Source organism: Salvia hispanica, chromosome 2 (genome assembly GCF_029641045.1).
Source record: "Salvia hispanica isolate PSC_SH4W2 chromosome 2, Shi_PSC_v1, whole genome shotgun sequence".
NCBI classification, from domain to species: Eukaryota; Viridiplantae; Streptophyta; class Magnoliopsida; order Lamiales; family Lamiaceae; genus Salvia; species Salvia hispanica.
Window position 1 is genome coordinate 53,770,855 of NC_142693.1, and position 15,095 is coordinate 53,785,949.

Consider the following 15,095-nt stretch of genomic DNA (forward strand, 5'->3'; position numbering starts at 1 on the left):
AGAGTGAAGTATTCCATGGTTAGAGTAAAATGTTTGTGATCCATGCTTATAATACACTATTTTTTCATCTAAATGAAGTAAAATGTGCTTAGAGTGAAGTATTCCATAGTTAGAGTGAAGTGTTTGTGATCCATTCTTAAAGTGCACTGCTTTTCATTTCAGTGAAGTAAAACGTGCTTAGAGTGAAGTATTCCGTGCTTAGAGTGAAGTGTTTGTGATGCATGCTTATAGTGCACTATTTTATCATTTCAGTGAAGTAAAATGTGCTTATAGTGAAGTATTCCATGCATAGAGTAAAGTGTTTGTGATCCATGCTTATAGTGCACTATTTTATCATTTCAGTGAAGTAAAACGTGCTTAGAGTGAAGTATTCCGTGCTTAGAGTGAAGTGTTTGTGATGCATGCTTATAGTGCACTATTTTATCATTTCAGTGAAGTAAAATGTGCTTATAGTGAAGTATTCCATGCATAGAGTGAAGTGTTTGTGATCCATGCTTATAGTGCACTGCTTTTCATTTCAGTGAAGTAAAACGTGCTTAGAGTGAAGTATTTCATGCTTAGAGTGAAGTGTTTGTGATCCATGCTTATAGTGCACTATTTTATCATTTCAATGAAGTAAAACGTGCGTAGAGTGAAGTATTTTATGCTTAGAGTGAAGTATTTGTGATCCATGCTTATAGTGCACTATTTTATCATTTCAGTGAAGTAAAACGTGTTTAGAGTGAAGTATTCCATGCATAGAGTGAAGTGTTTGTGATCCATTCTTATAGTGCACGGTTTTTTCATCTCAGTGAAGTAAAATGTGTTTAGAGTGAAGTATTCTATGCTTAGAGTAAAGTTTTTATGATCCATGCTTATAATGCACTATTCTTTCATCTCAGTGAAGTAAAATGTGCTTAGATTGAAGTATTCCATGGTTAGAGTGAAGTGTTTGTGATGCATGCTTAGAGTGCACTGTTTTTTCATTTCATTGAAGTAAAACGTGCTTAGAATGAAGTATTCCAAGGTTAGAGTGAAATGTTTGTGATCCATGCTTATAAAACACTATTTTTTCATCTCAATGAAGTAAAATGTGCTTAGAGTGAAGTATTCCATAGTTAGAGTGAAGTGTTTGTAATCCATTCTTATAGTGCACTGCTTTTCATTTCATGAAGTAAAACGTGCTTAGAGTAAAGTATTCCGTGATTAGAGTGAAGTGTTTGTGATGCATGCTTATAGTGCACTATTTTATCATTTCAGTGAAGTAAAATGTGCTTATAGTGAAGTATTCCATGCATAGAGTGAAGTGTTTGTGATCCATGTTTATAGTGCACTATTTTATCATTACAGTGAAGTAAAACTTGCTTAGAGTGAAGTATTCTATGCATAGAGTGAAGTGTTTGTGATTCATTCTTGTAGTGCATTGCTTTTCATTTCAGTGAAGTAAAACATGCTTAGAGTGAAGTATTTCATGCTTAGAGTGAAGTGTTTGTGATTCATGCTTATAGTGCACTATTTTATCATTTCAATGAAGTAAAACGTGCGTAGAGTGAAGTATTTTATGCTTAGAGTGAAGTGTTTGTGATCTATGCTTATAGTGCACTATTTTATCATTATAGTGAAGTAAAATGTGTATAGAGTGAAGTATTCCATGTATAAAGTGAAGTGTTTTGTGATCCATTTCAGTGAAGTAAAATGCTAAGAGTGTATAGACCTTAGAGTGAAGTATATGATGACTGTTACTATGGTGAGCGGGAACAAGATTGGAACTGGAAATGTATTGGCTAAAAGAAGCAGCAAGGGAATACTCCAAAGGCTAAGAGCAAAGTATTGCAGAGCATTAATGTTGTCGGAAACAAACCATGAATCATTGAATAACTTGGCAACAACATCAAAGCATTATCAAGAATGTAGCAACAACATGGAGATAGATGTGGAAAAATGATTGTAAACTTCAAGCGTTCATGACAATTTGTATGAAACTGATATAGTTCATAATATTTGTCATTTAGTTCAATATAAAGCTCATTCGTTTCAATTAAATTCAATATTATGTTGACTATTTACTTTACTGCAGAGCATATTTGCTTCACTATATAGCAGTTTTACATCATTGTACACAAGAGTTACTACACTATATAATATTTCAACTTCACTGTAAGTATATGTTCACAATAAATGAACCAAAACATGTAATTGAAATAAAAATCACTCAAAAGTGTACTAAAAATGAGTCATAAGTGCTCTACAAAGCGAACTATTTTTGTCCAAATCCTCACTGCCTCTGTCTTGCCTTCTCATTCCCCTTTTTGCAATTCCTCGAATCATGGTGTCCAATCTCAAGACAGTTTCCACATTTTCGACCTGGTTTCATTGATAACTTCATTGCTAACTCCTTCGATTTCTTCCTACTTACACTTCCCTTTGTACTGAGAATGATGATGAACTTCAATAAAGTTCGAAACTTGTGAGCCATATTAAATCACTATAAAGCATACGAAATATACTTCAATTTATGCTCAATATACTTCACTATATGAACAATATGCTTCACTGAAATGAAAAAACAATATACTATAAAGCATGCTCAATATACATCACTGTAAGCATATACTAAGTTCACTACATGCTCAATATAATTCACTGAAATGAATAAAAACAGTACACTATAAGACATTGTAGTTCACTGAATACTCAATATACTTCACTGAAATGAAAAAACAATACACTATAAGCATGCAGAAATATACATCACTGTAAACAAATACTAGTTCACTAAATGCGCAATATACATCACTATATGCTCAATATTCTTCACTGGATTGAAAAAAAGAATACATCATACTCAATACACTTCACTGTAAGCATATTTTAGTTCACTAAATGCTCAATATACTTCACTGTGAGCATATAATAGTTCACTATATGCACAATATACTTCACTAAAATGAAAAACAGTAAACTAAACAATATTGTTTACTGAAATATCAAATATCAGTATAAACATCATATTTACTTCACTACAAACAATATTTACTTCAGTATAAAGTATATTTAATACACGATAGAGCATATTTACTCACTATAAAACATATTTACTACACTACAACACATATTGAGCATATTTACTTCACTGTTCGTCGCATATACTTCACTCTAGCGTCTTTTCACATCATCACAATCTAATCATGATGAGCAACAATATTTAATTGATAATAATTGATAATTACCTTTAGATTCAGTTTCTCATTCCTCTCAAGATGAATCAGAATCGAAATAATCTTCCAACGAATGTATCGGAATTGAATCCATGTGATAAGGAATCCAGACGTCGCATTTTGACGGGGAAGCGACGTTGCGATCAAACGTGAACGAATTTGGATGTATTTGGTTCAGAAATCGCACAACACAATTCACATCGATTATGTGAACAAATTTGGTTGAATTTGGAAGAAATCGGCGCTTGAATTCAGAAGAAATCGGCACTTGAATTTTGGAAGAAATATGCGCTTGAATTCAGAAGAAATTGGCGCTTGAATTTTGGAAGAAATTGCAATTTGAATTTGGGAGAAATCACGTTGAGTTTGAGATATTGAATTCATGTTGATATACTAATTCCAAAAATTCCCTTAGGCTATTATTTTTAACAAAAATCTGGAAATTTGTTTAACCTACAAGATTAAATTGGAGTAACAAGATATGTGGCTGAGATTTATTCTCTAGTTATACACTTAAAATTAGTTAGACCTTGATCACTCCTATATATATATTGTACAAACTCTAAATTATGATCTGAACCGTTAAAAAATATCAATAGATGATAAGATAGTAGCAATAAAAAATGTCAACACAATATCAACACAGCATCAACCGTTGACACTGTGTTGATATTTTCTGTTGCTACTATATTGTTATCTGTTGACATTTTCTAACGGTTCAGATCATAGTTTGGAGTTCGTATAATATTTAGAGTTTGCATTTGATTACATTCCTATGTACTAATATGCTAACTAATTTTAAAGTGCTAACGTACATCCAATCACGTGCTGCCACGTGGCATGAAAAATGCAATATTATATATACAGAAAAATGCAATATGCATTTGTAAAAGTTATAATTGAATTTTGACAGATTGCATTTTTGTTATATGCAGATTGCATTTTTTATTGTTGAGTTTTGCATTTTCGATATTAACTGTTTAATTTACATTTTATATCTAGACGGATTGCATTTATATATGTGAAAATACAAAACTTAACAATATAAAATGCAATTTATGTGAAAATGCAAAACTTAACAATATAAAATGCAATTTTCCTATAACTAAAATGCAATCTGCGGAAATGCATGAACAACTTCACAAATGTGTATTGCATTTTTATATATACAATATTGCATTTTTCGTGCCACATGGCAGCACGTGATTGGATGTACGTTAGCACTCTAATTAAGGATGCGCCCTAGTGCTCCCATATATATATAGGGATGTATTCAGGTCAGAACGCTAAGTATAAGTTAAACTCAAAACACTTGCAGTCCATTGGATCATATGATCTAATGGTTAGATTAATGCCACGTGTCATCTAATAATGTAGAATTTTAGACTAATAATGTAGCTCGGATGATAATGTAGCATTTTAGTTTAATAATGTAGCATTTTAGTTTAGAAATGTACAGTTTTAGTCTTACAATGTACATTTCTAGTCTAATAATGTACCTTGCCTAATAATGTAGATTTTTAGTATCATAATGTAACAAATCACAGCCATCCAATCTAATGATCCAAGGGCTGTGATTTGTGCTGTGTTTTACGCTAAGATGCTGTAAGGACCCTAACACACCCCTATATATATATATATATATATATAGGATTGTGATCAATTGAGATTATTTAGGCTAATTGAGAAATGAGATGCAATATCAGCCACTCATTTTTATTATTGAGTGGTCCAGATTTTACCACACAAAAAATATTTTTAGATTAATTTATTATGAAGGGTAGAATGGTAATTATATGTTTTAATTAGGGTTTTCGGCTTGTGTTTGGGAATTGGGGATTCATCTTCACCACCGTCTTCAATCCTGAGCAAGTGTAGTAGTATCCATGAGGTTTCCACAGATAAGAAAAGAAGCACAAAAATGTCCACCGCGCCTCCGGCGAGCTCTACGCCGCCGCACTCGCCACGATGGACGACCTCGAGGGGATCTCGCGCGGCCACTACGAGCGCTGCCCGATCTAGAATCAGATCCAGACCCATGACGACGCGGAGACGGGGATCGTGGAGACGGAGGCGTACTACGCGCATAGGAGCTATGTGGAGGCGATGCGGCGGAGGAGTGGCGGCGGAGGAGGAGAGGGGGAGGAGGAGACGTATAACTGCTAACATGATCCCTTGCCCGCCGCGCTCCGATTCACCCCTACTCTTGCTGCTGCTCCGCCATCACCCACTGCAGTCGCTGATTTGCAATTCTACCAATTCGTGTTGGCTTCGATTCAGCTTTGAGGGCAATGTAGCAGATCTGTTGCTGTTTTGGGGATTCTGTTTTGATCTGAGTATTGTTTGTTAATTGTGATTAATTTGTAGGTTAGTACTTAATCATTGTTGTTTGTGTTCGGGTTTGAATTGCGAAATCTGTTGTATTATGATTCTTAAATTAAATTAATTCATATTTGTCGTTTTTGTTTCGTCTCTAATTTCCTAATTTTTTTTTTCTTCCACAAATTTATGTTTATTTTTTATTGTTGTTGGATGATTTATCAAGTATGAAAGGAACGGAAAATACGTAAAGAGTTCTGCTTTTGAGGCAAATGTTACGTGTCTCTCTCTTTTATTTCTCCAAATTAAAGCATGAAATATTTTGCACTCTGGTTGTTTGGTAATATTTTTCATTTGAAAATTAGTTGCTAAGATTTAGTTATCTCTTTTTTTTAATATCAACTATGCATGTCAACTACCTATATAATCTATGTCAACTACATATACAATTAATGTCAACTACACACATATCATGTCAACTACATTTACAATTCATGTCAACTACACACATATAATGTCAACTATGTGTACAATCCATGTCAACTACATATACAATTCATATCAACTACACACATATAATGTCAACTACATTACAATTCGTGCCAACTATACACATATAATGCCAACTATAAGTTGTTAACATTTGATGCAGGCTATTGACATTTGATGTGCAAGCTATTGACGATAATACCCCTAGTTGACATAAACTACACGCTGTTGACATCGCACGAAAATTATGAATGAGTGGCTGCATCAAATGTCAACAACTTATAGTTGACATTATATGTGTATAGTTGACATGATTATGCCAACTAGGGGTATTATCGTCATTTCATTTCTAAAATGGCGGAATATCGAATGTCAACAACTTGTATTAAAATGTCAACAGCTAAAAAATAACACTTATAATTCACATATCAATAGCCACAATATCAAATGTCAACAACTTATAGCAAAATGTCAGTATCTTGTCAACAACTTGTATATAATGTCAACAACTAAAACAATTCTTGTAATTAAAAAATAACTACTATTTTATGGCTCTGCACGTCATCATCGTCATCATCAATATTGAGAGTGTTGCTTTTCACTCTATTCCTTACAAGATCAAGATGTTTTCCACTCTCTCTCTCACTCTTTCTCTCAAATAGATCAATATGTTTCTTACAAGAACCAAGAAGCTATGGAAATCTTAGCTCAAGAGGCAAACAGAGAGATAGATTAGCTATGGTAAGATATCAAGACCAATAAAAAAATCAGCAGAATTAAGTAAGACAGCAACTCCATCAAGAACAATTTCAGCTCAAGAATAAGAAAAACAATCCACCAAAAAAATCCCTCTGGAAACATTTGTTAGAAAAACAGAACACATTCAACCATCACTATAAACAAGAAAAAAGAACATTTTATTTTGGAAAAAAATCGAATCTTAATAATTAGATTAGCCAGACAAATCACTCTAAACTTTCACACGCATAAACGCACACACCTTCTGAATCAATTCATCAAACACCTGGAGAATCCGATCGAGCTCCACCCCCTCCGCCGCCCCCTTGCGCTGCTGGTGGCTTCGGAACGGCACCAACGCTCTCTTCACCTGCTGCAGCACGGAGAAGAGCTCCAGCGGCACGCCCTGCGGCAGCTGCTGCTGCTTCGTGATCCACCAAGGCGACAACTCCTCCCTCGAAGCCTTCCTCCTCTCCAACGGCTTCATCGTCCCCCCTTAGCTCGATCCCCTCAAATTAGCCATGGAAATCCTCACCGACCTCTAACCACTAGAACAGTCGGAGCAGTAGCCGGAAAAATCAATTGAATCCATCTCTCCTCCTCCAATTGAACACAAAATCAGATCTGGAAGCTCGAGAATCCACGAAATCACACTCCTATCCTTCCGATTCTGAAAAATGATTTACAGAACTAAGCAATTGCTCGTCACCAACACATTGCAAGCCATAGGAGTCGTAATCGTGCTCGGCACGATCTACATCAACATCGGATTAAACAAATTGGGGATCGAGAAGCGATTAGGTCTCTTCGCGTACACACTCACCTTTCTCCTCTCCTCCACCACCGAAACCCTCCCGATCTTCATCAACGAGCGACCAATCCTCCTCCGAGAAGCCTCCAGCGGCATCTACTGCCTCTCCTCCTACCTAATCACCAACACGCTCGTCTTCATCCCCTACCTCCTCGCCATGCAATTGTCTTCCCTGCTTCTGTTTACTTCCTATATTCATGTTTCAATTGCTCAAATTCTTCAGCTTCAGTTTTGGGAAAAAACGGTATTGCACAAAGTTCATCCAATTCAATCCAAAATTTTTGCTCAACAAATCTAGAAATGACACAACGAAATGACACTTATACCCCCGTGTTGACATAATGCGGTATCTGTTGACATTTTGTTAATCTTGTGGATTAGTGGCCCACATTGCATCTCATTTCTCAATTTAGCTAAATAATCTCAACCTAACAAGACCCTATATATACATAATATAATTTATTTTATATATACTAATAGAACATAAATATATATAACATAAAATTAAGAGAATATATAATACATATTATATAAAATATGTTAAAAGATTATATATTATATATATGATATAATATATTAAATTAATAGAATAAATATATATAATATTATATTTAAATATAATTCAGTTTTTTGGTTATTTTTTTCGCCCAAACCGAACCGAACCGAAAAATCGAAATTTTTGTATTTTAAAAATCGAACCGAACTGAAAAACCGAAAAAATCGACCCAAATTTCAAAATTTTAGTTTGATTCGGTTCGGATATTCGGTGTTCGATTTTTTTGCTGACCCCTGTATTCTACCAAATTGTGTATCAAAGTCTCAATTTAATAATATCCCAAGAGAAGTTCAAGAAAAGGTTTTACACTATTATTTAGAATTCCAACTAGTTGGAACTTATTATAGGAATAATAACTTTTGTTTTTTAACATGACTACATTTGGATAAGATATTAATTAATTAGAATCCATAGTATTCTTAAATTAATGAATGAATATTTATATTTTAAATGCAAAAGCTATAGTAGTACTCCTCAGTTTTACCTTTTAAGTGATTAATTTTTCATTTTGGATAGTAAAATTCAAGTGATTGATTTTATTTTTTAGCAAAAGAAAACAATGCTTATTCTCTCTTACTTTATTCGTTATACTCTTTTCTTACTTATATTGTATTCTCTGCATTTCACTTAATAAAATTATTTTCTTAAATTATTTGCGACGGAACGGAGTTTTAGTTAAAGAAGAAACTTGAATTTGAAGCACAATCAATACATTAAGAAATGTTCCTTCCGTCCCATTAAATATGAAATATTTATTTTTCAACACGAGGTTCATATTGTGTTATAATGTAAATTAATAAAAAGAGAATAAAGTAAGAAAGAGAAAAAATAAAAAAAGTATTATTTCTAATTTTAGAAAACGTTTAAATGGGACTCTGATACCAAAAGAAGTTTAATTTTAAATGAGTTCAGAGTCTTTGTCCTAGCAGTAAGGAACTTAAACATTATTGTATGAGGTGCTGAAAAGATTTATTTTTAAATGAGACCTATTAATTAAAGATAAAAATCCTTAGAAATGATGTCTTTGCATTTAATTTATGAAGATTGTAACTTGTACTGAGTGGATTTGCATTTAAATGGTTGCTTCTTGCACAAAATAATTAATCAATCTTTTCTTTTTAGTTTGTTCCATTCAAGATGTCTATTATCTATGTTTATAAATAAAAAAATCTCTCATCTTTTCTAATTAAAACATTCAATTATATTTTTCTTTCTATTTATTTTATCTAACAATTCTTTCTAAAATCTTTAAATTCTATGCCAATATGAACATTTTAAGTTGGACTGAATAGAGATACTTTGTGATTTCTTTTGCATCTGCTTGAACAAAATTCTTACGTACAAAAGGATTTAACGATATTATGTACTGCAAGCATTTGATTTGACATTTAATCCACCAAATCTTCCATATCTTTTTTTTTTCTGTTCTATGCATGATATACTTTTCTCCGGTAGAAAAAGATCTGCTCCATATGAGCTGCAAATAGCTTTGGATTTTGACATTTGTTGGAGATTCAAGTTTTCAGGGGCAAACTTGCCCTCATTTCTGGATGCGTATTCTCAAATCGAGGGCTCGCCATAAATGGAGCTGACATCCCGAATAGGCATTAGTGACCCGAATTGAGGCTATTCCTCCTATTATAGAAAAGATGAAATATTATTAGACTTCATCTCGTGAAACATTTTATTTTCGTGATTCTAGGTAGTGTTGTTTTGTGACTAAATAAAGAAATACTACTTCCGTCCCCCAAATTTTGACACAGTTTACTATTTCGGTCCGTCCCTGAAAATTTGACACACTTCACTTTTTACCATTTTAGGTAGTGGACCCTATATTCCACTAACTTATTCCTACTCACATTTTATTATAAAACTAATACTTTAAAAGTAGGACTCACTTTCCACCAACTTTTTCAACTCACTTTTCATTACATTTCTTAAAACCCGTGTTAGGTCAAAGTGTATCAAAATTTGAGGGATGGAGGTAGTAATACAATAAGGTATAATATGAAAAAGTGGAAATGATGTTGTTTTTCATTTTAGTAAACGTTTCATTTTGAATGGACAGTCCGAAAAGAAAAATATTTATTTTTAAATGACATAAGAGTATATATTCCAGCTGTGGGTATGCTAGTTGTACAAAAATTTCAAATTCATATGAATACCACAAAAATGGTACTATTTTCGTACCAAAGAAGATGACTCCTTTTCTTGAATGTCATATTTACACAATTTTATCTTGTGTATTAGGTGGAGAGAATAAGAAAAATGAAATAAAATAAAAATAAAAGGATTTCAATTTTTAATAATAGATTATCTTAGACAAATTAAAAATGAGAATAAATTATTTTCAGTGGGACAGCTAGGATGTCTTGATTCTAGTAATACAAAGGGGAGGATTGAGGAGAACATCGAATCAAATTGCGAATATTATTGTCTACAAATCCTCCAACACGAACCTACTATAAATTCCTTATTGGGAATAGCTATTAATTTCATATGTGGGGATACACCAAAAAAAAGTTAGGTCGCATTGTACATTCATGAGCTCTCACAATTAATAATAACTCAAGTCATGCCAAAGTTGGGCTGCATTGACTTTAAATTCAAGTTTTCCACACTGCAGACCCATTCGGGGTGGCCGCCCGACTGGTGTGCGCACCTTCTTTAGATCGGCAGCCTGGCAGAACGCCTCTAGCCCGGCTGAAACGGCAACCACCCAGTGGTTTTTGTGGCTGCATGGCAGCTGCCGCGGCTATAGGACGTTACTTTCATTTTATTTTATTTTAAATTAATTCAATTACCTTATTTTTTTGATAAATACGATCACACCTTTCATTTTCACTATGCACACTTCCAACTCTAAATATATTTTGGAGGAACTCTAACCAGATGTCCGAGGAAGAACACAGTTGTTGATCCAACATGGTTGCAGAGCTCGAAAAAAAATTGGGACTTATCTAATCTTTTGGTATGTTTAGATTTATGTAAACCCCACTATTTGTATGATATACATAAACTCTAATAAATGCAAAAGAAATAAAATAAACTTATAAAATTCATAAAATAATAAAATAATAGTTTCACCTTTCAAACGAACTTCAGTTACCAAAATCTTTTATGCATCAACACTCCTCCAAAATAGTTCTGACATTGACTCATCAGCCCGTTTCGCATTTTCCATGCAAATTTCAATCACTATGCGACTTTTTCAGTTTCGTCGGCTATAACTTAATCACCTAACCTTTTACTTTTATATCTTCGTCTCATAATAATCAGCAACATAGTGAACGCTAGATGCACTAATTAAGTTTTTTTATTCTAATCAGCAACAAAGTGAACGCTACTAGATACACTAATTAAGTTTTTTTTCCCTATAAAACAAAACAGCAATCATCCTTAATGTTCGACTTTGTTGTATATTTATCCGTTACTGGAAAATAGGCATATCGTAATTTCACTGGAATTTCCTAGTGAAAAAGAAAAAGGAAAAAGAAAAAGAAAAAGAGAAAGTGAAAGTAGTGAAGTAGCGTGTGTGTGCTTCCATTTGAATGATGATGAACTGAAAAGAGGGATGCTCAGCAATTCATACTCTGATAAACAAATCAACAACTTGTGTTGTCAATGTAAGTTTCTACATTTCATTTTCTGTAGCAATTTTAATGCGCAATCAATTTCCCCCTTTTTCCTGAATCTGTAATTTTCAATTCACACACACACACACACACCAACTCTTTCCCGCGAATGTTAGGGTAAATGGCGGATGCACGTTCTACAACGTGACCTCTTATTTGTGCTCATTTTCCGTCTCAATCGGTCGGTGATGGAGAAGACTCTGGAAGGTCTGAGCAAGCGCGCCGCTGTAACTGAGAGAATGATGGATTTTCTGCAAACACGATGCTCGGAGATTGAGTCGAGGAAGCGGAAATTGGATGCGGCTTGGGAATCGGTGTCGGAGAGGATGCGTGACGCCGATTTTCGGGAAGGAGCGCTGAATGAACGGCAGTGGGAATTGAAGGAGAGAGAGAAGAGGTTTTTCATGTTCGAAGACATGAGAACGAGGGAACTGGCCTCTCGCGAAGAGGAGCTGGAGCATCGTCACGCTGCGGCGGAGGAGCGTGTTCAGTTGCTTATTATGGAAAGGGCTGAAGTGGGAGAAACTAGGCGGCGGGCGGGAGAGAGGTTGGCTACTATTGAGGCTAAGCAGGAGAGCTTGAGGTTTGAAAGACAAACTTTAGCGGAGAAGGAGGAAAGACTCAATGCGATGATCAATGCGTTGAAGGAGAAAGAGGGGAATTTTAATTTGTTCAGAGAGGAGAAGATGAGAGGAATTGCGTTGAAACAAGAGAATTTGGACAAGAAGTGGAAAGAGATTGGTGAGGAGCAGGCTAGATTGGCTGATGAAAAGTCTAGGGACCAACATCTGTTTAAGCATTGCTTCATGGAGAGGATAGATGTGGCAGATAATAAGCTTGAGCAGGTGAGGTTGAAGATGGATGACAAGTTTGAGGAGATTGGATGTAGGGTCAATGCAGGTTGGGAATCGTTGGCGTTGAGTATAAAAGAAGCTGATTTGGTTAGGGAATTGGTGGAGACAAAGTTGGAGGAGTTGGAGAGAATGAGAACAGAATTCATTTCATTCCAAGAGGAGAAAGCTAGAGAGTTGGCTTCAAAAGAGCAGCTACTAGATGCAATGACTGAAAAGCTTGTCAAGGATGCCGAGTTGAGGAATCAAGAATTAATAGAACGAGAGAAGTTGGGGCACTCGCTTTTGGAAAGGCTACAGTTGGCTAAAGAAAATGTGGGGGGGCTAAAGACGAGTGTTGAGAATAGATTTTATGAAGCTGATGAGAAAATGAGGAAGCTGGCTTCAGAAGAGCAGCTACTGGATTCAAGAAGTGAAAAGGTGTTTAGGGATGCCAAGTTAATGAATGAAGAATTGATAGAACGAGAGAAGTTGGGGCGTCAGCTTCTTGACAGGTTATGTTCGGTAAAGGATTCTGTGGAGGGATTGAAGGCAGCAGCTGATCAGAGATTTATAGAAGTCTCTTTGAAGGAAACTGATTTGGATTCCCTTCGTAATTGGGTTGAGAAGAAAATGGATGAGGCCGACTTAAAGGAAACAGAGGTTGAGGAGCAAGAACGGAGAATTGCAGAGAAGGAAGGGCGTCTGATCTCTAAGGAAAAGGAACTTGAAGATAGACACAAAGTTAGGTCGGAGAAGCTAGATTCAAGAGAGAAATCTCTGAAAGAATTTACGCGTAATTGCTTCAAGGAACATCGTGCTATCAAAAGGGAGTTACGAATTGAGAAAGATTTGGTTGAGAAGCGGGCTAGAGATCTTGATGAAAAAGAGCAACGTCTCTACCATGCACAAGAGGAACTTGAGCTCAAGGAAAAACAAATGAGGGATAGTTTCAAACTCCTTGAATATAAACACCACCACCCAACTGATGTCTTCATTGCCCCCATTGAGATCGAACCAGATGAGTCTGCAGACTTGAAGTTTATGGTGAGAATGGATGGTAAAACCTTGCAGATGTTTCTAAATGACAGGGAAAAGGAGTTCGAATCAATGGTCGATGAAATCTTCAAAGTTCTTCACCTATCTTCTGATCCTGCAAAGTTGGTTCTAGATGCGATGGCGGGGTTTTACCCTCCACATTTAAGGGAAGAAGATGTAGAGTACAACGTTAGGAGAACTTGTATAATTCTGTTGGGGCAGCTTATCAAGTTGTCTCCAACCATCAAACCTCATGTTAGGGAAGAAGCAATAGAACTTGCTACTTCATGGAAGTCTCAATTGAAAGCTGCTCCTCAAAATGCAAAGTCACAGGAGGTTTTAGGATTCTTGTGCCTATTGTCTGCATTTGATCTAGCCTCCTATTTTGACGCAGACGATCTTTCTAGTTTCCTGATGGTAGGTCAGTATAAAGAAGCACTTGGCTTGGAGTGAAGGTAGTATTTCTAGCTTATAAACTTTCCCTTATCTGTCACTTCTTATGTAGTTTTGCTTACTTTCTTTTGGAAGGCTTCCATCCATCATTTTCCTTTTGACAAAATGAAGCCAGTGAATATTAGTATCAAATTGTGTTAGTTTCCTAGTATTATTGTCTCTTGCTTGTGGTATGGTTGATTTGAAGAGGCTACTTTGGATAATGCAGCAAATGTTGTTGTATCCTTCTCCCTCCTTCCCACAAGAGTATGCACTTTTGGTTGGACTCAGATTTTATGCACAATTGGTAAAGTAAGAGCAATAGAAAGAAAAAGTAATTAAAGTATAGTTAGTGGAATGTAGGGAAAAGTTTTTCCAAAACTAGAAAATGCATACTCTTGTGGGAGGACTAAAAAAGAATGTGTACTCTTGCTCTCACGGAGAGTGTATAATTCAGCTAACATACAAGGAGCTGTTTGACTAAATTTAATTTAATGAGTTTATGAGATTTAAAAATTTATAAGATGTCTCAGGAGTTTATAAATATAAATGTCTCTAGAGTTTATGAGTCGTTCAAGTATTTGAATATTGAGTATATGGATCTGGAGCGAGAAATGAAATGGAAATGGTATGTGTTAAAAATGATAAATCATGTTAAAATTATAATAATTGATTGTTGTTTACAAGAATATGAAAAAAATAGGGTTTGTAGTACTTCTTCGTCCCCTCTAAACTGATCAAATTTTTTGGGACAAGATTTGAGGAACTGCAATTTATTAAATTAAGTGAATAAAGAATTACGTAGTAAAGAGAATAAAATCAAGAAGGAAAAAGAGAATAAAGTATGAAATTGATACTATACCATAGAAAATAAGCTCTTTAGCGAGCACCAATATGATGGAATGTAGTAAGAAGTGCTCGCAAAACACAAATTATCGAGCATAAAAGAGCTAGCAATATTGCTCGGCACAAAATTTTGCGAGCACCTATTTTTCCGAGCACTTTTGGAATAACACGTTTTGTGCTGGGGTTAGGTGCCCCTTGTACAGC

General features: G+C 35.0%; 1 protein-coding gene across 2 annotated transcripts; it reads left to right on the forward strand.

Moving 5' to 3' along the window:
- Positions 1-11,555: 11,555 nt before the first annotated feature.
- Positions 11,556-14,288, forward strand: LOC125223092 (uncharacterized). 2 transcript variants are annotated; one of them, XM_048126105.2, is made up of 2 exons: positions 11,556-11,736; positions 11,862-14,288. In XM_048126105.2, exon 2 carries the CDS (start codon positions 11,874-11,876, stop codon positions 14,064-14,066), a length of 2,193 nt encoding a protein of 730 aa, XP_047982062.1. In that variant the 5' UTR covers positions 11,556-11,736; positions 11,862-11,873; the 3' UTR covers positions 14,067-14,288. The 2 variants fall into 2 exon arrangements, with proteins under 2 accessions (XP_047982062.1, XP_047982142.1); XM_048126185.2 differs by having other exon boundaries at positions 11,943-14,288.
- The last annotated feature ends 807 nt before the right edge of the window (positions 14,289-15,095 follow it).